The following is a 20,043-nucleotide window of genomic DNA, read 5'->3' on the forward strand; positions in this document are numbered from 1 at the left end:
GCAGCTGGCGTTTGCCAACTTTTTCAATCAGTTGGGCGCCTTCAAAAAGGACAAGAGTCAAAGACTAGTAGTAGCGTACGGAGCAGTGCGCTGGGCGCCCAAGAAAGGCACTACGCCAGCTCTAACGACAAGAACGTACAAGGAGTGCGCAAGGCGTTTTGTTCCAATACCTGTAGATAAGTTTCGAACATCGTATACACACCATGAACTGGGGTGTACACTTGAGAGAGTGGAGATGGAAAAGTGCCAACGGAGTCCTGAGAATAAAACAAAGTACGGACCGCTGACGGAGGAGGAAATGGAAAGGAGGGCAAAAGTGCGAGGATTGCTTGCACTGGTGAGTACATCCAGTGATTGCAAGAAACGTATGGAGTTTAGTAACCGAGACTTTAATGCCACTATCAATATATTAGGAGATGTGCGATGCTGGAGAAGAGACCTCCAGAATAGTCAAGATGGAACTTTATTGGACAATCCTGCAAAGCCGCGCTATATGAGAAATAGTTGGAAGCACTAGTAGGTGGCCGGTCCAAGAATACTGGGAGGCGTCTGCACATCAGTTCAGGACGCTATGTTTAGGGCGCGATTGCTGCCACTACTGTATTCCGGTGACGTCGTTCGACTTTTAAACGGCGTTCGCAGCCGCTTCGGTCTAAGCGTGTGAATATAATTCCCCTGGGAAGCGCCAGTTGTGGACACTTGCAGATGGCAGGGTCACGAGCGAGCAACCTGAAACAAACCCGCGAAAAGCGCCAGCGCGCTGTTGCGTCTGCTTCTGCTGCCGCTGCTGTCCGCTGGGAAAGCATCGATGCGGCACTCTGCGAGCAACGGGCAACAGCGGTCACTCGTAGCCTGATCTGGGCCTACCTTATTCTCGCTGTGGTACTCGTTGTGTTCCCTGCCCTCTATACGCACGCGGAGGATAGTGGCCTGCTCTCCAGTGCGCCGCGGCTATTCGCCATGGCCGCAACAGCGATCACGCTCGTCAACATGCTACTTGTTTCAACCAGCGTCGTCTTCATCGGGGCACGCGTGTCTGCAGCACGTGATCGGCTTCGCCGGTGGGCTCTCGAGCAATCCCGTACCCGAGCGGGCGCGGACGACTCAGAATCGGTGGCGGCTGCGTTGGCAGCGCTCGAGCGCGAAGTCATCGGAAGAGGCGACGCGCTGCGGTTCCCCCTGGTCGCTTCACTTGGCCTGATAGCACTCTTCATGGCCATTCGGTACCTGCCGCAAAACGTTGTGCAGCTGCTCATCGGGATGTACGTTGCTCTAGCCTCGCTGGTCTCGATGACGAGTATCCTCTCGCCGCTGCTGGACCTGCTGGAGCACCGATTGCGGCAATCGCCGCGCACCAAACCGTTGGGGATGCTCATGGCGCGGCGGTTTGGACTTTTCAGGGATACGCTCTCGGTACACGGTCGAGATGTGCTGGGCATGGTGCTCGCGCTGCCGCTTCTCTACTGGTATCGGCAGTCGAGCGGTCTCGGCGCTGCGATCCTGAACAATATTTTTGCGGCAAGCCTGGGAGTTGCGGGCATCGACCTATTGGCCATTGGTGACTTTCAGACGGCTGTCGTGCTGCTTGTCGGCCTTTTCCTCTACGATATTTTCTGGGTCTTTGGCAGCGAGGCCGTCTTCGGCGACAACGTGATGGTATCGGTCGCGCGCGGCATCGACGGTCCCTTCAAATTCGTCTTCTACCGTCTGCGAGCGCGCCCTGATGCAGCGCGCGATATGTCGATGCTAGGACTTGGTGACCTGGTGATTCCCGGACTCTTTGTGGCCCTGATGTTGCGCTTTGACCACCGTCATTTGGCGAAACCTTCACTGGCGCCCAAGCATCCCTATTTTTCTGCTACATACATGGCCTATGCACTGGGTATGGTGACAACGTTCGTAGCGATGGCGGTGTCGAAGGCGGCGCAACCTGCGCTGCTTTACCTGGTACCGTTCTGCCTGGTGGCACCGCTGATGCGAGCCTGGCGCCTGGGCGAGCTGCGCTCGCTCTGGTATTACCGCGAACACGATGCGGAGCTTGATTCGCATCGCGAGCCGCACCAGTCGTCATGCAACGATACCTAGAACCGGAAGCGGGCCGCATCTAGCAGCAGTCGCTACCGCATCGATACTGGACATGCCATGGAGCGATTGCGCCCTAAGGACACGCACAGAGTCAACGACGCGGTGCATGCGCGCCATCATCCAGCCAGAATGACCAGCGTATGGGCAGCGCGCTCCATTTAACTAAAAGTTGAATGACCGCAAATCCTGCCAGCTGCTTGGTCGGTGCTGTGCCTGTTCGTTAGCGGCATCGTGCATGCCGCCGTGTGCCACCAAAAGCGCAATGCATTTGGGTATTCGAGGATCGCCCGCACAAGGCATGCGAGTCTGCGCTGAGAGCACCATTGCGTCGATGCAATTTCAGCAGCGGCGGCTGGCAAAAGTCCAGACCCAGGTGTGCTGCGGCTCAGTATCTATTGGTCAAGCACTCGGTGCACGCCGAACTTTTACACACTGTAAAGAATATCCCTCTGGACACCAACATGACCTGGAGGCCACGCACCACAAAGGCTCCTGCAGGGAGCCTCTCTCTCAAGCGATGACTCTGAGCAGCGCTATCCCGAACACTTGATCTACTGCCGAGTCTCGTTACCCTGTAGGGCATCTTAGCTCCCAAGTGCGCCTCATATTCCTGCGCCCTGAGCGCAAGAGGTATCGCTCTGGTGTACTGGGTGCCGCTCGTGTTTCTACGTGGCATCCAGCGTCGCCGTCGCGATGATCATTTCGATCGCGACGTGTCCGCGCACGCATCGCCGCCGTAGATGGTGCGTGTCACACAAGTTGCATTGGTGCATGCAGTGGACAGCGTTTTTCTGCGTCAACCGCTGTGAGTACTTTCCTGGTGTTTATACTCTGGATAGCGATACATGCAGGGCTTCTGAAAATCTTATTCGGTTACGTGGAGCAATGCGGGTATCCAGGCTATGGTGGTCGTCATGGGTCACGAGCAGCAGACCGTGTCCATCTCTGCATGGACTTGGGCTGGAAAAAGACCTGTCAATGTGTGTTGTCATATTTTTGGAGCAAACCTATACATATTATATATTGGAAATATTGCGTATAGGGTCGAACCCTCGCGTCGTGTGGCATCGCGTCGCGTAGGATCGTCCGAACAAAGCAGCTTCACAAAGAACGTGAAATGCATGACGACTAAACTCACGATCACGCTCTTCGGCCTCGTTCGGTTGCTCGGGAGCAGCATCGAGAAGCCATGCCAGGCTCAAAACAAAAGGATGGGATTTGGCGTATAATTGCTTGCTTTTGTTCTGTGACTGGACAAGAGCATGCGACTATCTTATTCAGGGAATACGGTGCACCGCTGCACTGTAATCTGCGCCATCCCGAATCGATGGGTGGCGCGCGCTAGCGCCTCGTCATATCGTGTGCGAAAAAGTTGGAACTTGCGCAGCCACCATCCATGAGCGCGGATAGAGCCGACGCTCTTCTGGTCCAGGTGTCGCGGAACGAATGCCCGGTTTACCACGAGATGTACCGAAATCGCCTTTCCTGACCATGATACGCTCACACGACATATACCCGGAAATAGAGCGTTCATACACCGGGAATCCTATCAATCACGGGATAGGAGAATGCAAACTCGGAGCATATCATGAACGCCGCACGAGACCCCTTCTAAATATTGTGTATCATTCGGGGGTGTCGCCCTGCCAAAGAGCTACGGCGCGTCCAGCTATGTTTCGAACGAGGTGGTCACGAATCCAACCCTCCATTCGGGGATACGGAACTAGTTTCGCAATATCTCCCACGAATCCATACAAGAGCAATGTTCTTGCTTCATCTCTGGAAGCTCCTCTTGACTGCAAGTAAAACAGTTCGACCTCGTCCAAATGGGCAGAGGCAGCACCATGGGTGCAGGACACATCGTCATTCAGAACCTCTAGGAACGGCATGACGTGCACACGAGAACCATCGCTCAGAAGCAGACTCCGGATTAACTGATGCGCATTGGTGCCGTCCGCCTCTCGCTCCACGTACACTGTCCCTCGGTAGACTGCAGTGCTTCGGTCGACAACCACATTCTTGTGAAGTTGATTCGACTCACACTGAGCGACATGATGACTGACTCGAACCTGCACATCGCCAAGAGCTCGATCCTGAAGCAAGGTCAGGCCGTTGACGTTACAAGAGGCCCGGCGGCCAACTAGATCAACGCCCATGACAAGCCGCCGCAACGCCAAAGAATCCACATTCAGATTGGTCGCGGTGAACGAGGTTCCTTGCTCGCAACGAACTGACAGACCAGTCATGTGGTAGAAACGATGTTGGTCCTGACGGACCGACTCCGATACGGATTGCGAGCCAATAATACTCAATTTCAGGCACGCATCGGTCTCCAGATGCACGTTGACACACTCATTCAGGAATGTGGCATCGTTTGGCTGCTGGGGCGCTTCAGGAGACGTGGCCCCTAGCGCAACAAGCCGAAAGGATACGGACGCCATTGCGCCGCGGTCGAGAAAGATTACAGTTCGAGGATTCACAGCGACGCCGGCGTCGACTACCTGGATGATTTCCATGGGGCGATCAATCGTACACCCCGGTGGCAGGTATACCACGAAAACGCCATCCCCGTCGCCAGACATTCCTAGATACACGTTCAAAAGGGTGAAAAAATCGTTCACCTTGGCGATGCCACTCGAATAATCGTGTGTCCGGGGCTCTTCACGAAACGGAACGACACCCAGGCCTGCTTCAGGCGGCGCGGTTCGAATGACCGATACGATGCGTTCCTGAAGTGCGCCGTCAGTGCACTCCTTGAGGTTGCCGACGTAACCTTGTTGAAGCGACGACGTGTCGCGAATCTGGGCGAGAGAGCTCAGTTCCTGAACAAGCCGGCCGTTCAGTAAAACAAATCTCAAGGGTTCCGTTTCCGAACCTTGGGTCGGCGTTCCGCACACTTGCTCCGCACGGTGAAGGGCATCACGTAGCCGCTCGAGCTGTGCGCTTGTGTACGGCTCCCGAGGCGTTCGCAGCCTAAAGTCTGTCTCTAGCAGCTCTCTGATATCGGTGAAGCGCCAGGTCTCCATCTTCCGATGCGGCAGGCGCTTCTCAGCTGCGGCACTCCCGAGACGCGCAAGTGCTATATCGCGCAAAGAGGCACAGCAGCCTGAAGTGATGTCGCTGGGTGGCGCCTGCGCCAGCAGTCTCTCCATGAAAGAGGAACTCCTCCAAAGGCGCATCGCCTGCACTACAGCAGAGAGTTCTTCCTCAACACTCTGACTGCGGGGCTGCATACCGCCAACATCCGAACCGTTCATGTCGAGCCTCGCTGAGCGTCTGACCTGCGCGGATCGACAGCGACTCCCAGCGCGTCGCTGATGAGCGCAGCTACCAACAACGGTAGCGTTCCAGCCACCTCGGAAGGCGCCAACGCGTCCTCCTGGAACAACAAAGGCAGACAGTTTGTTCTCTCTTGCCTCGATCGTAAGCATTTTATCCCCAACTAGCGCCTTGCGCAACAGTACCAAACCACGAAGAGCGCTGAAATAGTTGCACAGCCCGCGGCAGGCCCGGGGTATGCGCGTGCCCCCGGCCTGGTGGCTGCCAATCGCTGGCGGATCGCCGTTTGATCGCCGCCGTCGCTGCCACTGCAGGCACGCTGTGCGGGATGCGGCGCAGGCGCTGTGGCGCGCCTCCCACGCGTGCCATCGATCCTGCGGTGCGCTATAGGCGCTGCTGTTGCTGCCGCTTGCGGCAGGCTCGGCACACGATAGGACGTATGAAACGACCAGAATATCCGAGATGAAGTATAGGTAATGTAACTCGGAGGTAGGGTGTTTGATAGATACCTCGTCGCGCTCTGAAAAACCCAAAAAGAAAAGAAAAATGCGCATAATCGGAGAACGCTGGCCTAAGTAAAGGTTTTGTCAATGAAAAAAATCGATCCTGCGGTTGGCATCGGTGGCGCTGCTGCCCTTGAGATGCTAGACGTCGTCCAGTTTGCGCATCGCTGTTGTTGCTGGCTCGAGTGGGATCTCATATGGCCTGTCTCATTGCGTAGGGCATCTGGGTCCGGCAAATTTTGAATTTCGTGGGATCAGGTACACAAATCACCTGTTTGCTGCTACTGGGACTGCGATAAAGCAAGCGGAAAGACGTGATTCCCTGATGCACAAGTGCTGCTTCCAGAAACGCTGCGATGGGAATCGAACATTTCTCCTGAGCCGCTCGCATACCCAGGTGCGGTTCATTGGTTGTTTTGAACATATAAACGTCCTGATTCGACAGGTTGAGGGTACAGCGCAGGCGTGCAAAGCGCTCGCTTAGAGCGTGCACGCAAACCGGACACGCATGCGAGATGAGACGGAATGGCAGTGCGCGCTCCAGGGCGTAGCGCGTTCCGCGCTCTAAAGATGCACACTCGGAGGTTCTCGCGAAAGACTGCTCCTGGAATGCCTCCGAGTGCCACCGTATCGAAACTACTGCCATCACGGGAAGCGCCGTCCACGATTGTTGCGCGAAACGGATACGTCAGACCATTGCCCACACGTGCTACTCAAGAGTACCTCAAGACTCTGCCTAATCGTCGAGAAGCTATCGGTGCCTCTTGAGAGCCCGTCTTTCAGGGTCGAATGTTCAAGATCCGAGCTTTACAAGCTGCTCTGCATTTTGTGGTGTCTCCACACGCATCGGAAAGGATTTGGAGTACGTGGGTGTGTGCTTCAGGATCCAGAGCACCGCCTCCTGCGACCGAGTTTCGTCCAACATCAGCGAGCTCACCGAGCGCAGATGCTGCCGCCGCCATCTCAGAAGAGCGACTGTCATCGACAATCTACACGTAAGCTGCTTGCGGCACAACGGAATCATCGATCTGTGTCTTTTGTGGTAGCCCGCAAGTGCACGAGAAAGCCGTGCTGTCTCTGAACAGCGACGCTGGCTGCGCAGATGGCACCGTAGAACGCAATTGTGACCAACCTCGCACCCAGACCGTCCGCGAACGCATATCTCCAACCTGTGTCCCTCAAGGTTGGGCGGCTCCAGGGTCCACGGTGAATTGCTTCTTCGTCCGGCGGACTGCGCTCTCTCCCAGGGCTTGCTGTCGTACTCGTGCATCCGCGGGAGTCTGACCAAAATCATCGATCATAGACGATTACAAATCGAGCGGTCGCCATCGTTGGCGAGGAAATCGCTTGGCGCTTTGTTTTGATCGACGGATCGTGTACATTGGCCCAGGGATCTCCATCTTCGCAATGCTGATCGGCGTCTTGGAGAGCTTCCATCACTTCATACCTGATGCAAGACCTACATGAGATATCGAGTACACGCACAGACCGGACACGGCCTCGATGCAGCCACCAATCCACAGCTACTTCGAGAGGTGGCATAACTCCGTGGCTCGGTATCCAATTTGGAGGCGTTTGTTTGGTACACAGGACGTGTTTGTCGACCAGGGATCTCGGATAGCAAGATGGATATCGGCGTACCGGGCAGAGTCCATGATTCAGCAACTGACCTCCAAGTTCTACCAGCCACTACCAATACTATCATCCCGAGGAATTACTGGTCATTCCGTATGCTCCAGAGATTGCTGAGCCTGCCGTGAACACCCCCGATGGCACAAAATAGCGCCTATGCCGACACCGCATCGAGACACTGCGGGTTCATCACACCAGTGAGGGCGCCGGCTCGACGCGAGGTTCAAGCGACACGAGGGCGGAACTAGCCGGTGTTCTGGTATCCAGCAGAATGCACAAAGAGACCTACTGCGTCCAACAGCGCCAGGTAGTATGCCAGGAGACCATCAAGACCAGGGCGACAGCTAGAAGCAGCCTACTCACTTCTAGCCCCAGAAAAAAAGGCCTTGAGGTCGAGCTGCTCAGGTAGGGCCACGGCAGCCGCCACCGGAGGGCACATGAAACGTGCGGCACGAGCCTGGGAGAATCGTACAGCTCGCGGGACCTTCTTCTTGCAGGGTAATCTCCCGATTACGCGGAAATATTTTCCCGTGCTCACTGGGTGTGGCGAAGCGAGAAGAAGCAGTTAAGTGGATGCAAGTTTTTTGGATGTATTCTATCATGTTTTCTGTTCTCGCTGATGAGCGCCTCGAGTGCCTCTCATTCGAAGCTACGGTACGTTCGCGATAGGAGCAGTAGCGCTCGCGGCGTTGGTCTTCTTCACCAATGCATGTCTAATTGTTTGAAATGGCTATAGCGGTACACAGCATTCGTCACCGCTTGCGAGGCGTTGGCGTGATTACATGGCATACCGTGGACTGCCCTGTACTTCAACGCTGTTGTCTACCACATCCATGTGAGAATGGTACAGGGCGGCTTCCCGAAGCACGGGCAGGCATCCTGAAAGTTCTCCTCTCTTTCCATTGCCATCAACACCAGGATTTGCAGCCCTTTTTACTTCTTTCTTTTCTCCTCTCTTACCTGCGGCTTTTTCTCTGCAGATCCCTACCGTCGCTCCAGTTACGTTTTCAATACTCGAAAGCAGTTGATTCCAGCGTAACATTCCCGATGACGCTGCGCAGACTGTTCCTCAAGCATGTCATGGCAGGCAAGCGTCGCAATGTACACTGTGCTTGAAATTCTTATCACCTTCGCTTACAGCCTTAACGTGTTTTTCGCATCTACGAAACTTGGCTGTGATTAGGGTCGCCGCTAAGCTCGCTGCTCCGTCTTTACCGGGCCCTGTCCTGCGGCGCGTGGGCGCTTGCGTTACTGCTCCAGACTTGTCTTCGACGAAGACAGAAAACTCGCTTTTGTGCTCTTTTCTTTACTGGGAGAAGTGAAGGACCCCACGTTACCGATTCTCTTTTGGGAGATAGCCTCAGCGAGTACGCGACCCGCTGCACACACGCGTGCACGCTGCTCCCTTCAGTAGAGGATTTTTGGAGCGGAATGTTGTCTATGATGAAACGAGTAGGAAGCGGCGAACCAAACTGGAGAACTATTCGAGAAACTTGAACCCAGCTACGCTCCATTCTTGCAAAACGTTGACGCACGCCTCACCAGTAATGATCACGCAGAAGACTCAAGTCCCAGTCCATGACCGTTTTTCACCAAAACGGAAGAGGCGTGAGCCACCGCGAGCATATCCCGAGAGATTCATGAGGCTGCAGTGAAGCGCGGTCTTCCCTACGGCCCGCAAGAGAGGAGGATTCGCCTTTCGAGCGGAATCGATTATTTGCGGCGACAAATTTAGTCGACTCGTAATATGCTTTCGCCCGAGGACTGCCATTGGACGACGTCGAGTGTTTCTCATCGTCAATCCAGAAGCGAGAATGGGCGCGCCAACAAGTTGGCGTGGAGCAAACCTATCGAAAACTTGAAGAATGCATCACATCAGCATGCGGCACAAAGGGGACGGAGAAGACGGGGAGGTTCTACCTACATACCTAATAAAATTATGAGTTACCTTAGCGACGCTTGCTTGAGAGGGTCGCGAATCATCTCGCCTCTGGTTATCGTTCGAATGCAAGCGCCAGTGTCGAAGGAGCCTACCAAAAAAGACAACACTGAATGCTCCAAATTCGTCTGAATCCTATATTCCATATCTCTCCACTTCGAGTATCGAAGTTAATCCCCAAAATATTGTTATGGATAATAATCAACTCACAGGGACGGAGCGAGTACAGCATTCTTCCATTTCATCGGAAAAAGGGTGTTGGACGCGCGTTCCACGCTGGCGGCAGGAGCCCATTCTTCGACGCCCAGGGCGGATCGCGTCATCCATAGCGAAGCTGTTGCTTCAGGTACCTGCGACTGGCGTGCTTCCTGATAACATTCTTTTCTTCGGGAGTTGGTGCAACCACCCACCATAAGTGGTTGTAAACCATGGAGGATCAGCCACGGACTGGGACACTCACGTCCAACGATGCTGCTGCTATACCGCTACGAGGGCGCCCATTTGCGTACGAGTACGCTGCAGTCAACGCGCTGCAGTTGGTGCCAGAGTTCAAACAGCTCTTGGAAGGCAGCAATCTTCTCGCTTTTATCGCGTACCTTCGGCGACAGACGATTGAAAGTGGCGGGAGACCTGGACGCGTCTCCTGGCCAGTTTGGCTCCAGGCCGCAGAGGATCTCGGTCTAGGCGCCACTCGTGCGGCTATTCTCTGGAGAGGTGCACAGTTTGCGGACACGGACCGCGGCGCCTCTGCAGTGCAGTCTCTGGACGTTTTCAGTGAGTACGACTCTGTACCGCTCGCGCGCCTCGGAGCACTTCTGTTTCTATCGAGCGTCATTCCGCGGCCACTCGCTCGGGAAGTGGATGCGGCCTGGCTGGACTTTCCGTCTCCGACAACCATCACCGAGAGCGTTCCGCAGTTACTTAAGGAAGCAGCACGTTGGGAGACCCAGACCAAAGTCATCGACTTGCAAAGTGGGGAAGTCACGGAACACCTGTCCTTTGAACAGAAAAGCATTAGCGATGTCATGGCGGTCACCACGTCGAGCATGGAAAAGATTCTCGGAATGGTTGAAAAGGGTAAATTCTACCCCGCAGGATCGTACATCTCCACACTGCGACGTCTACCCGCAATTCTTCAATACAATTGTACTTTCCAGACAAAGATTCTGGTGGTTTCGCTTGGACTCACGTTCACCAATGGTGACGTATGTGCAGATGTCATCACCCCGTGGAATCCGAAGGGTCGTCCCGATGCAAATACTGGGACAAAATCTGCTGATGATATCGACTGGAACGATATTTGGATTCCGCTTCGCTGTATAGAGCACTTCCGTTTCCTGTTTGAATTGCCCGATGTGCCGCTGACATTGGGCTGGGATGCCACCCAGATTGTGGAGGGCATTTCCGAACCAGCAGTGAAATTTGCTGATTCAGTTTCATATCTATTCGATCTCTTCAATATTCTGCTGGGCACTTGCTTCATCCGGAACAAGAACCTGCCGTGGGCGCATATTAGGTCGATTGCTGGCCTACGGGCTGTGGCGTCACTGCGGCCGTACCGCTGGGAGGTATCCGCACTCGTTCGATCGACGTTGATCAAACGTATCGACCACGAGGATACCGCCGACATAGATATCCGAGGGTGCAAGGATTGCCGGCTCGAGTTTGTTCCGGGAGACGCTACGACGATCGCGCATGTTACAATAGGCCAGTGCGTAGACTGCACCATCTTTGTGGCAGCTTGCAAGACGCTCATGCTGACCACGAGCGAGAGGGTTACCATTCTTGCCGCCGTGCACGCAGAGTTGCGAATCATCAATTGCCTAGAGTGCCAAATCTATATCCTCTGCAACGAGCGGCCGGTGGCTTACGGAGACAATCGGCTCGTATACATTGGACCCGCTGCATACAATTTCGACGGCCTCGATAGTATCCTGAGCAGGCATGGGATTCGTACGGACTCCAACCGGTGGAGCGAGCCCTATGATTTTGAACGGGACGGTACCCCAACGTCCAACACGGTTGCGCTGATTCCGCCGAGCAGTTACTGGCCCCCGGTGCTTGCGTGGAAGAACGCCAAGGACCTGCGCTCTTGTCCGTGGCAGATCGAGAAGGAGTACCTGGAGGTGTTCGAGCACAGATCAGCCAGCGTTGATCGGCTGCGACGAAGCGTATGCGACAGGTTCGGCGATCGCAAAGATGCCATGTCGCAGCTGCAAGACCTCGTCCATGCTCGATTTCGAGAATGGCTCGGGAACGGTAATCGGATGCGCTCCGTTCACGATCTGCTCCGTATGGAGAGGACGGAAGCGAAAGAGGCGCCCAAAGACTCGTCAGAACAAAGTGCATCTTGATTCCGACAGCCGATGGCATCGGGATAAGCTCGCAAAGCATCTCGTACTGCGCTCATGCCTCAGCGCAGGCTGATGTAGAGCTCTGTGCTCCCAAACGGCAGCGTTGTCGACGAAGCGCTGCTCGCTGCGCGGAACCGCACCGGCTTGCACCCTGTGGCACACCGGGCATTAAGAGCCGGACCGTATCTAGATGGAATTTTTCAGGTTCTTTGCGATACGCGGCTGGCAATGAATCTATCCATCCGAAGAAGGTTGCACAGTGCTACCCACAGAATCAGTAGAATAACTGATCGTACGGAGCAGTGTGCGTGCTTTGCACCCTGCATGAAAATTCTAAACCTTCCTCGATCGGGGCCTGCTCCAGGCTGGCACTGGACCAAGTTTCGGTTTCTCCTCGATAAGACCGGCAGAAACCAGCGCTATCGCAGTGGCGGCGACGATCGCTGAGACTTGAGGCACCAGGAGCACTCAGGACCCACGCCTCATAGTTCAGGTTCTGAATCAGATCTGGTCTGGAGTACATGGTGAAGTGCTAGTGATCCGAGTCTAGTCTTACTCGGGACTAGAGCTGGTACATAGGCGACGTGCAGCCTTCAAGCACCAAGCACGAACCATCTCCTTGTCGTTCTTTATCCGCAAATGATTTCGAGTACCAGGCATCTGTATCACAGTCCCTGGATCCGTGCCCTGGATACCTAGGCGCACGGCTCTGATCGTATGTGCTGCGGAGGCATGCGCCGGGCTCCCACAAACCGAAGACTTCGTCATTCTCGGCTTCGTGCGTAGCCGGGTGCATGTGCCTCTATGAATGCATGATCACGCCGCAGGTCTGCGCATCGAGTCCGCTGCGCATTGCTCTCTCGTTGTAAACGAGCGCGCACCGCGTGCTTCCGTTCAGACAGTGTATGTTGGTTTGTTTGTGTGTCGGTAGACTGGCGCGATAATCGACTGAGGCGTCGCATTTCATTTAGGCGATGTCGACGCCCGGTTCGCTTTCGCCTGCTCTATACGCTCCAGGCTCAATCGTAAGCTCTCTCTCTGCCGGATCAGGTGCGGGGGCATCGAGCTGTACACATCGAGGAACATGTCGAGTGGTGGTTCCTTTTCCTCTTGTTCAGCGCTAGATAGTGCATCAAGAACCAGAGTGCGTTCGCGTTTACGCATCGCCTGCTCTTCTGCAGGCGACACGTTCAGAAAGCGTCCCAAACGGGCGATCGGGTCGGCATAACGCATGAAGTAGTCAATCTCTTCGAGCGAACGGTACTGGGAGGAGTCATCCGATGTCGAATGATGCCCACCTCTGTAGGTCAGCAGCTCCAAAAGCATCGGTCTACTCGTTGCCACAATTCGATCGCGGGCATAGTTTGTGGCAACGTAAACAGCCAGGGCATCGTTCCCATCACAACGAATCGCGTCCATACCATAGCCACATGCCCGTCTGGCAATGCCATCCCCGCGGAACTGTTCGGTTGCAGGCGTCGAGATCGCATACCCATTGTTGCGGCAGATAAAAAGCACCGGGCAGTCGAGTGTGGACGCGAAATTCATGGCAGCGTGAAAATCGCCTTCGCTTGCAGCGCCCTCGCCAAAGTAACATGCTGCGATCCCTTTGCCATCAAGTTTGAGCGCATATGCCGCGCCTACAGCGTGGGGTATCTGCGTAGCCAAAGTTGATGAAATGGTATGAAAATGCATATCTTTTCGGCCGTAGTGCACGGGCATCTGATGGCCACGCGCAGGCTCCTTCCGCGTGCTGCAGCATTGCTGGCAAAAATCGTCATACGTGTAGCCGCGCCACAGCAGAACGCCTTGCTCTCTGTACTGCGCGAAAACCTCATCATGGTTATCTAAGGCCGCTGCGGACGCAACAACGGCAGCCTCCTCGCAAAACGAGGTCAAGTAGAAAGATATTCGGCCTTGACGTTGCGCGGAAAACAAAATCGAATCCATTACGTTCAGAGCAACCATGCAGTCATAGATCTTGCGCAGCACTGCCCCGCTTACTTTTTCCTCCACTGACTTGGAGTCAACTCCATCGACCAGTTCACCGTTGTTATTCAAAAGTCGGAAAGCTGGTATGGGCAAGAGCTTTGCCGCTTCTTCAACGACGAGCTTGTGTGTGTACGGCGCTGCAACCGCCCCTGGAAAGTGCACTTCCCCGCCCGGTGAAAACCAGCTCACAGGCCGCTCCGTCCCACTTGAACAGCAGCGAGCTTGCTGTCCGACAGCGGCGTAGCTCCCTGAGCAGCCCTGCTGGTACGCGTTTCCGATGCGTCGACCGTGGTGCTTTTCAACTTGGGCACGGAAAGCCGCTCGGTACGCGATTCGAACAGAGTCTTGTACCGCACGCGTCAACAAGACACGCACGTTTTTCAAGTACGACTTAGAGTGATACATTCGTGTCCGAACATCTCCAATTCCTTGGCTCCGAGCGCAACAGTGCCTTGCTATGGAACGACTCCCGACCAAGGACCAGGCGCGAGGTACAGACCCGTCGTTGAGAGCGCACGCGGCAGCGCCACTGCCTCGCAGCTGTGGAGCCAAGTATCGCACTGCGGTCGTGGAGTCATTCACCATGCGCTGCTGGATTCGCTACCCGCTCCAGTGCTACAACGACCATATTTCATTGACAGCGTTTGGGGGACACGTTGTCGCTAGGAGGCACTGTCGTTGTATACTTGTCGGATCGTTGATGAGCAACACAACGAGGTACATACGGAACCCGAGCGCTCATAGAAGATCTAAGGGCTCACGCTTGTCGTGCCTGGTCGAAGCCCGCAGGGGCTCGTTCCCGGCGGAGAAGCACATGGTCAGCACTAGTCCCTTTTCTGAATCTGTCCGGGCGTCGGATATGCGCTCGTGAGCTGGGCGGCACTCGGCCTGCTCAATGACAGCGTGCGCTTCGCATCACGGACGGGTGCCACATGCAAGTTAAGTATCCCGGTATCGAAGGCTTCTCGAAGATAAGCAGTGCAGACACTGCATTGGGCTTTGGAGCGAACCGATTGTCTAGATAAGGGCGATAAAGGTACCTCAAGCTATTCTGTCTCTGTACAGCGCCCGCAGCAAAGCCGCAGCCAATGCGACGCATCGCGCCGACGGTAGCCGCGGCATCCGCAGGGACACTGGGTTGCTCCAGACGCTTTCCCTACGAGACGACAAGCCTTAGATTCATAACACCTGGAGGTATCCGGAGAGAAGCGCTCGTCTCTCCTATAGCTGCATATAGAAACCGCGATTCCCAGCAGGCATGCGGTGAGTTGGCGATCGACTTGAACGAACGCAAGCGGACGTGTGCGTCGCGCCACGTGTCCAGCATCGGGTGCTTTTGCGGCGGCGCGGCTTGGACCTCAGGTGTGTCTGCCCAGGAGCCTTGTGACATGGCTGGTGAACTGAACCGACGAGTGCTGCAGCTGATTCCCTCTGATCTGGAAAATGATCCGAAGTTTTTAACCTTTCTCGCAGCGAACGTGCCAAAAGCAGAGCTCCATATCCACATTGAAGGCGCGCTGGAGCCAGAGCTCGCGCTCAAGCTCGCCGCACGAAACAACGTCACCGAAGTGCTTTCGAAATATGATAGCTCCGTCGCAAAGCTAAGAGAGTCCTACAACTTTAGTGATCTACAGTCGTTCCTCAATGTCTATTACGATACTATGCAAGTGCTACGGACAGCTGATGACTTTTTCTGTTTGACAAGAGCGTACCTGGAACAGGCCCGAATACAGCACGTTCGCCACGTAGAGCTCTTCTTCGACGGACCGTTTCATGTAAGACGCGGGGTACGGCTCTCAAGCGTGATTGACGGGATCCGCTCGGCGTTAGAAAACGCCGAAGCTGAATGGGGCCTCTCCTGGCGCCTCCTCATGTGTCTCCAGCGAGAACTGCCACCGGAGGAAGCGCTCCATTGCGTCCGTCAGATTGGACCCTACCGACCATGGATTCATGGCATTGGGCTAGACGGTGCCGAGAAGCCTAACCCTCCGGAGCGATTCGCAGATGCTTTCAATCTGGCGCGCTCTATGGGCCTGCATTGTGTCGCCCATGCAGGAGAGGAGGGACCACCTCCATACATTTACACGGCGTTGAACGTTCTGCACGTGGAACGTATCGATCACGGCGTTCGTGCAGTGGAAGACCCCTCACTACTGGAGATGCTTCGTGTGAGATTGGTGCCACTGACGGTGTGCCCGTTGTCGAACTGGCGCCTCCGTGTGGTAGAGAGTCTGGCACAGCATCCGATAAAGGAGCTCATGGACGCCGGGCTGTGCGTTACTCTGAACTCGGATGATCCAGCCTATTTTGGTGGCTACATCAACGAGAATTTCTCGGCGATGATTCACGAAAAACATCTTAACTGTACGCAAGTCTTGGGGCTTTTGGAAAATTCATTCGTCGCATCGTTCCTCGAGCCAAACCAACGAAATCTTTTCTTGGGCGAGCAATGCTCTGCAGTTGAGTCCTGTGTGCGTACGTGGCAAACAGACCCAAATCGCCATGAGAGCGTTGTCTCCACAGCATAGACGAGTTGGCAGCGTGTCTGGGCCAGTTGTATGCCATGGAACGATTCCTTCGATGATGTTTCTCCTCAAAAAGTTCATGCGCTCAGACGCCAAGCATCCGCTTAAGATTTGTCTGCACAAATATGCTCAACGGGCCCAGCATTGGCAGTATCCTGGCGAGTACTCAGCATTTCGCATTGGAACAGGCACGTGCGGGAAAGAAACTCTCCAGTATGGAGCGCTCGCTTCTGCACGCGCTTCCTTGCTCTTCGCAGACGCTGTCGAGAGGCCAGATGCTTTCTAGTTATAGCTCCGCAGGCGGCCTTCCAATTCTTCAAATCCACTTTAGTACTAGTATCAAGAACAGCACTACACACCCCAGTGCCAGTATGAGTGTACAGTAGTGGATCCAGCCGCGTTTCTGCGTTCTTCGCGCCCGCTGCAACTGCTTTAAAGCCTGTTCTGCCTCCATGTCAGCCTGCTCGATGTTATAATCGATTCGGTCTATAATGCTGCCTTGTTCTGTAACAAGCAGCGAGAGATCTCGCATGATTCCCGAGAGCTCCTGAATAGAACGCGCGATGCGGCGAGCCTCTTCGTATCGCGCGCCCGCATGCATCTCCGCGTGTCGCCACAGGGCCAACTGTGATTCGTTGAACCCTGGGTCATATGTGCTGAAATTATCTGGATGGTTATCATCCATGGAGTCGTTAGCACCGGCTTTCGTTCTAAATAGCGCTCCGTTAACGCGGAGAGCGAGAGCGTTATCCGCATCCGCTTTGCGGAGACGATCCAGGAATCGGCGCTGTTCCCGTCGAAAACGAATACTCAGTTCCTGGACTTGCATGGCATGCTTCTTCTGAACATTTTCTCTTATAATGCGCTCAGTTCGAGAGAGGCTGATTTCGTGCACGAGCTCGCTCAATTGCCGTACTTTGGCTTCGCAGCTCTGGAACAACCTCGCCACCTCTGCCGTTTTTTTGTCGACCACGTACTCTTCTTCACTCTTGTCAGCAAACTCTGGCAACAACAGTTTTCTGCGCATATTTTCCAGCTCATCCATACCAGAGCGTATTGTAGCCAAGTCCTCTTGGATGGACTCGTGGAGATCCACCCACCGCGGCGGCAACAGGGCGACTCCTTTGGCGACCTGGGTTACGCCCGCCCGCGCAGCAGCGGGTGCTTGCTGCTTCTCGCTTTTCAGTTCTTCAAGCGCGCTCCGTTCACCGAGAGCAAGACGAGCCTCAGCTCGGTAGCGCTTAAAAACCGACGTCCTGTCGCGGCTTGTCATGTTGCGCGAGGGAGAGCCTTTGCTGAAACCAGTTACCGCTCTTCGAACTAGAGCTCCTGGTCGCTATCGTCCAGTGGACGCGAAGACGCGGAGCTGAACCTCGTATGCTTCAGGAGGCTTTGACGCCCCGCGTCTCGTTCCAGGAAACACGTTCGAGGTCTGGGAACGACCCGCAACTAGCACCGTTCTCTAGTGCTGCTTACGGACGCTCGCCTGCCCGCCGCGCGCGTCGACACTTGACACCGCATTGAGCGCTTCTCCGCAGACAATGCCTGAAACCGGGGACACCGACGGGGCTGCTCTCAATCAAGAAGAGAGGGTACCAACGGAACTCTCTGAAAATGAACAGGAAGGTGGTTCGGCGAGTGCTGGAGAGAAGCTTCGCGACCCAAGGTATCCGCTCAAGGTAAAGTATGCCCCGTGCGGCCTGCCTCCCGAGTACTGCGAGTTCCACTCGCAGGATGAGTTGAGACAGTGTTTGCCTTGGCTCGCTACGCACTTTCCCCATTGGTTTGAGTCTCGAGACCAGGAGAGATCGATCGATCCCCAGAAACAAACACGAACGAGCGCGCCCTTGCCACCAGAGCAGCGTTCTGAGGGACTTGAAGAGATCCGGGTTGATTTCAGCGCTTTCGCGGACGCTTTCGCCGAACTCAGAGTGACCGCGAAAACGAATGCTGTGAACAAACCGGACCGCAAAGAGTCTACCAAGCACTCGGGAGGCAAACAGAAAGGCAGCAAGATCGATAACGTGATCATCCACGTGAGCAAAGTCAAAGGAAACAAACAAATGACAGCAGTTCATGGTCTCGAGGCATTCTTGGAGCGAGGCACCATCAAGGATATGGCAAAATTATGCAAAAAGCGGTTCAGTTGTGGTGCAACGATTACGAGAACTGAAGCTCATGGAGAGGCCCTTGAAATCCAGGGCGATCGCTCGACGGACATTGCCGAATGGCTCCGAGACGAGTTCTTAGTACCAGCGGATCGAATTTTCTTCGCAACCACGGGTGATCTGAGGAATAAACAAGCTGCGTTTCCTGCTTGAGCAGTTTCGTTCATGTGGAAGGCGAAGAAACCGGCTGTGTACCCAGACGCGATGCCGCGAATGCGGACGCCGATTGTAATCCACATGGGCAAGCGTTTCGGTCACGACTCGACAGCGACACCTTTAGAACAGAATCAGGTTTTCCAGACGACGTCGCCGTACCGCAGTTAGGTATGATAGACAAGCTCGGAAATCGCAATATGTCTGCGGCATGCAGAGGGTATCGCAGCTCCGGGGATATGGTTGTTTTTCGTTGAATAGGAGCACGATGGCGCGCTCATGGTTGGTGAACGCCTCTGGAGCAAGTCGGCACGAGCTCGTTAAGCGTCGTGTCTGTGTGTCTCGCAGAAGATGAACTTTAAGGTCAGAGGCATGCATGGACCGGGGAAGCATCATGGCTGTGCATAGCATAGTGGAAACGGTATCACGTCTTGTAGATGCACTTCAGTCAGTCAGGTGCCGAAAGTGTTTGCGTCGCAGCGGATGCTGCACATCTGTTTACAGTTTTTGTTGACAGGCTCGCGAGACATTACCAACGGCGAACGCAGCACGGCAACGCTCTGTGCTGCGCTTCCTCAGAGTCGATTTACTGGGCTGTGTCTGTAAGCGAATGCCACGAGCATCGAGCTTCTGGTGCATGTGTACCAAATCCGACATCACTCCGTCCTGATCGTACTGCTCGACGAAGGTCTCGTTGCGCGGAAAACTGTGCTGTGGTGTTATGCATAGCGGTATCCTCAACGCAACGCGGGGATTCGTGCACGGAGCACGACAAGTTCTTCGACGCCGACAGTCTTCTAAATGGCAGAGCATTCCTCTGGCTGCCTTCACTGCTCGGGTCCTGATCACGAATACCTGGAGTATGAACTTGACTCTGTGCGATGTGGCGCTTTCGTCCTTGATCGAAGCGAGCAACGGTCACCAGCAGCTATCAAAGACGAATGCACTGGACGGGGCGCACAACATTGACAAGTCCAGCACGCGGTCCTTCCTGGATGCAACGAGTTTACTCGCGACATGATCCGCGTATCGTGCATCGACGATGCACGAGAGTCCGCCACTTGAACGCCAGACAGGTGTCAAATTAAAATGGAACATTGAGCTCCCTGCTCTGTTCCTGCTTTTCGACTTTGTTTGGGAACTTGTCTACGCGTACAGCCTCAATACTCGAATTTCAACAGTAAGGGTTTCCGAACTTGTACCAAATATAAGGATTATAGTTTGGTTTTCGGATTGGCAGTTTCGACGCTTTGCTCTCTGAATGCGTGACGTCATCGAAACCAAGATGAATGATGACGCCCTTGAACGAGGGTTCGTGAAATAACCGATATCGTTATTCAAGTAATAGGGACAAGCTTCTAGGCGTCTCCGTTCTCTACTAGTAGCATGCTCAAATCAGAGGTTCCTCACGTT

General features: G+C 54.7%; 7 protein-coding genes across 7 annotated transcripts, besides 1 other annotated feature; 4 read left to right on the forward strand and 3 right to left on the reverse strand.

The window, feature by feature from the left end:
- Positions 1-637: part of a sequence feature (repetitive element) that runs on past the window's edge.
- Positions 638-705: 68 nt separating this feature from the next.
- On the forward strand, positions 706-2,085 carry CYME_CMH005C (hypothetical protein, conserved; the record flags this gene model as incomplete). The annotated part of the gene is made up of 1 exon (XM_005535940.1): positions 706-2,085. The coding sequence occupies one exon, from the start codon at positions 706-708 to the stop codon at positions 2,083-2,085; it is 1,380 nt and encodes a 459-aa protein (XP_005535997.1).
- A 1,625-nt stretch (positions 2,086-3,710) lies between these two features.
- On the reverse strand, positions 3,711-5,516 carry CYME_CMH006C (unknown protein involving with Iron-Sulfur proteins SufD; the record flags this gene model as incomplete). Its single annotated transcript, XM_005535941.1, has 1 exon — positions 3,711-5,516. The coding sequence occupies one exon, from the start codon at positions 5,514-5,516 to the stop codon at positions 3,711-3,713; it is 1,806 nt and encodes a 601-aa protein (XP_005535998.1).
- Positions 5,517-9,866: 4,350 nt separating this feature from the next.
- Positions 9,867-11,792, forward strand: CYME_CMH007C (hypothetical protein, conserved; the record flags this gene model as incomplete). The annotated part of the gene is made up of 1 exon (XM_005535942.1): positions 9,867-11,792. One exon carries the CDS (start codon positions 9,867-9,869, stop codon positions 11,790-11,792), a length of 1,926 nt encoding a protein of 641 aa, XP_005535999.1.
- Positions 11,793-12,755: 963 nt separating this feature from the next.
- CYME_CMH008C (branched-chain alpha-keto acid dehydrogenase E1-alpha subunit) lies at positions 12,756-14,189 on the reverse strand (the record flags this gene model as incomplete). The annotated part of the gene is made up of 1 exon (XM_005535943.1): positions 12,756-14,189. The coding sequence occupies one exon, from the start codon at positions 14,187-14,189 to the stop codon at positions 12,756-12,758; it is 1,434 nt and encodes a 477-aa protein (XP_005536000.1).
- A 983-nt stretch (positions 14,190-15,172) lies between these two features.
- CYME_CMH009C (probable adenosine deaminase) lies at positions 15,173-16,312 on the forward strand (the record flags this gene model as incomplete). The annotated part of the gene is made up of 1 exon (XM_005535944.1): positions 15,173-16,312. One exon carries the CDS (start codon positions 15,173-15,175, stop codon positions 16,310-16,312), a length of 1,140 nt encoding a protein of 379 aa, XP_005536001.1.
- Positions 16,313-16,625: 313 nt separating this feature from the next.
- CYME_CMH010C (similar to syntaxin protein) lies at positions 16,626-17,582 on the reverse strand (the record flags this gene model as incomplete). Its single annotated transcript, XM_005535945.1, has 1 exon — positions 16,626-17,582. One exon carries the CDS (start codon positions 17,580-17,582, stop codon positions 16,626-16,628), a length of 957 nt encoding a protein of 318 aa, XP_005536002.1.
- Positions 17,583-17,850: 268 nt separating this feature from the next.
- Positions 17,851-18,630, forward strand: CYME_CMH011C (hypothetical protein, conserved; the record flags this gene model as incomplete). The annotated part of the gene is made up of 1 exon (XM_005535946.1): positions 17,851-18,630. The coding sequence occupies one exon, from the start codon at positions 17,851-17,853 to the stop codon at positions 18,628-18,630; it is 780 nt and encodes a 259-aa protein (XP_005536003.1).
- Between the last annotated feature and the right edge of the window lie 1,413 nt (positions 18,631-20,043).

The sequence above is a fragment of the Cyanidioschyzon merolae genome, chromosome 8, assembly GCF_000091205.1.
Source record: "Cyanidioschyzon merolae strain 10D DNA, chromosome 8, complete genome".
Classification (NCBI taxonomy): Eukaryota; Rhodophyta; class Bangiophyceae; order Cyanidiales; family Cyanidiaceae; genus Cyanidioschyzon; species Cyanidioschyzon merolae.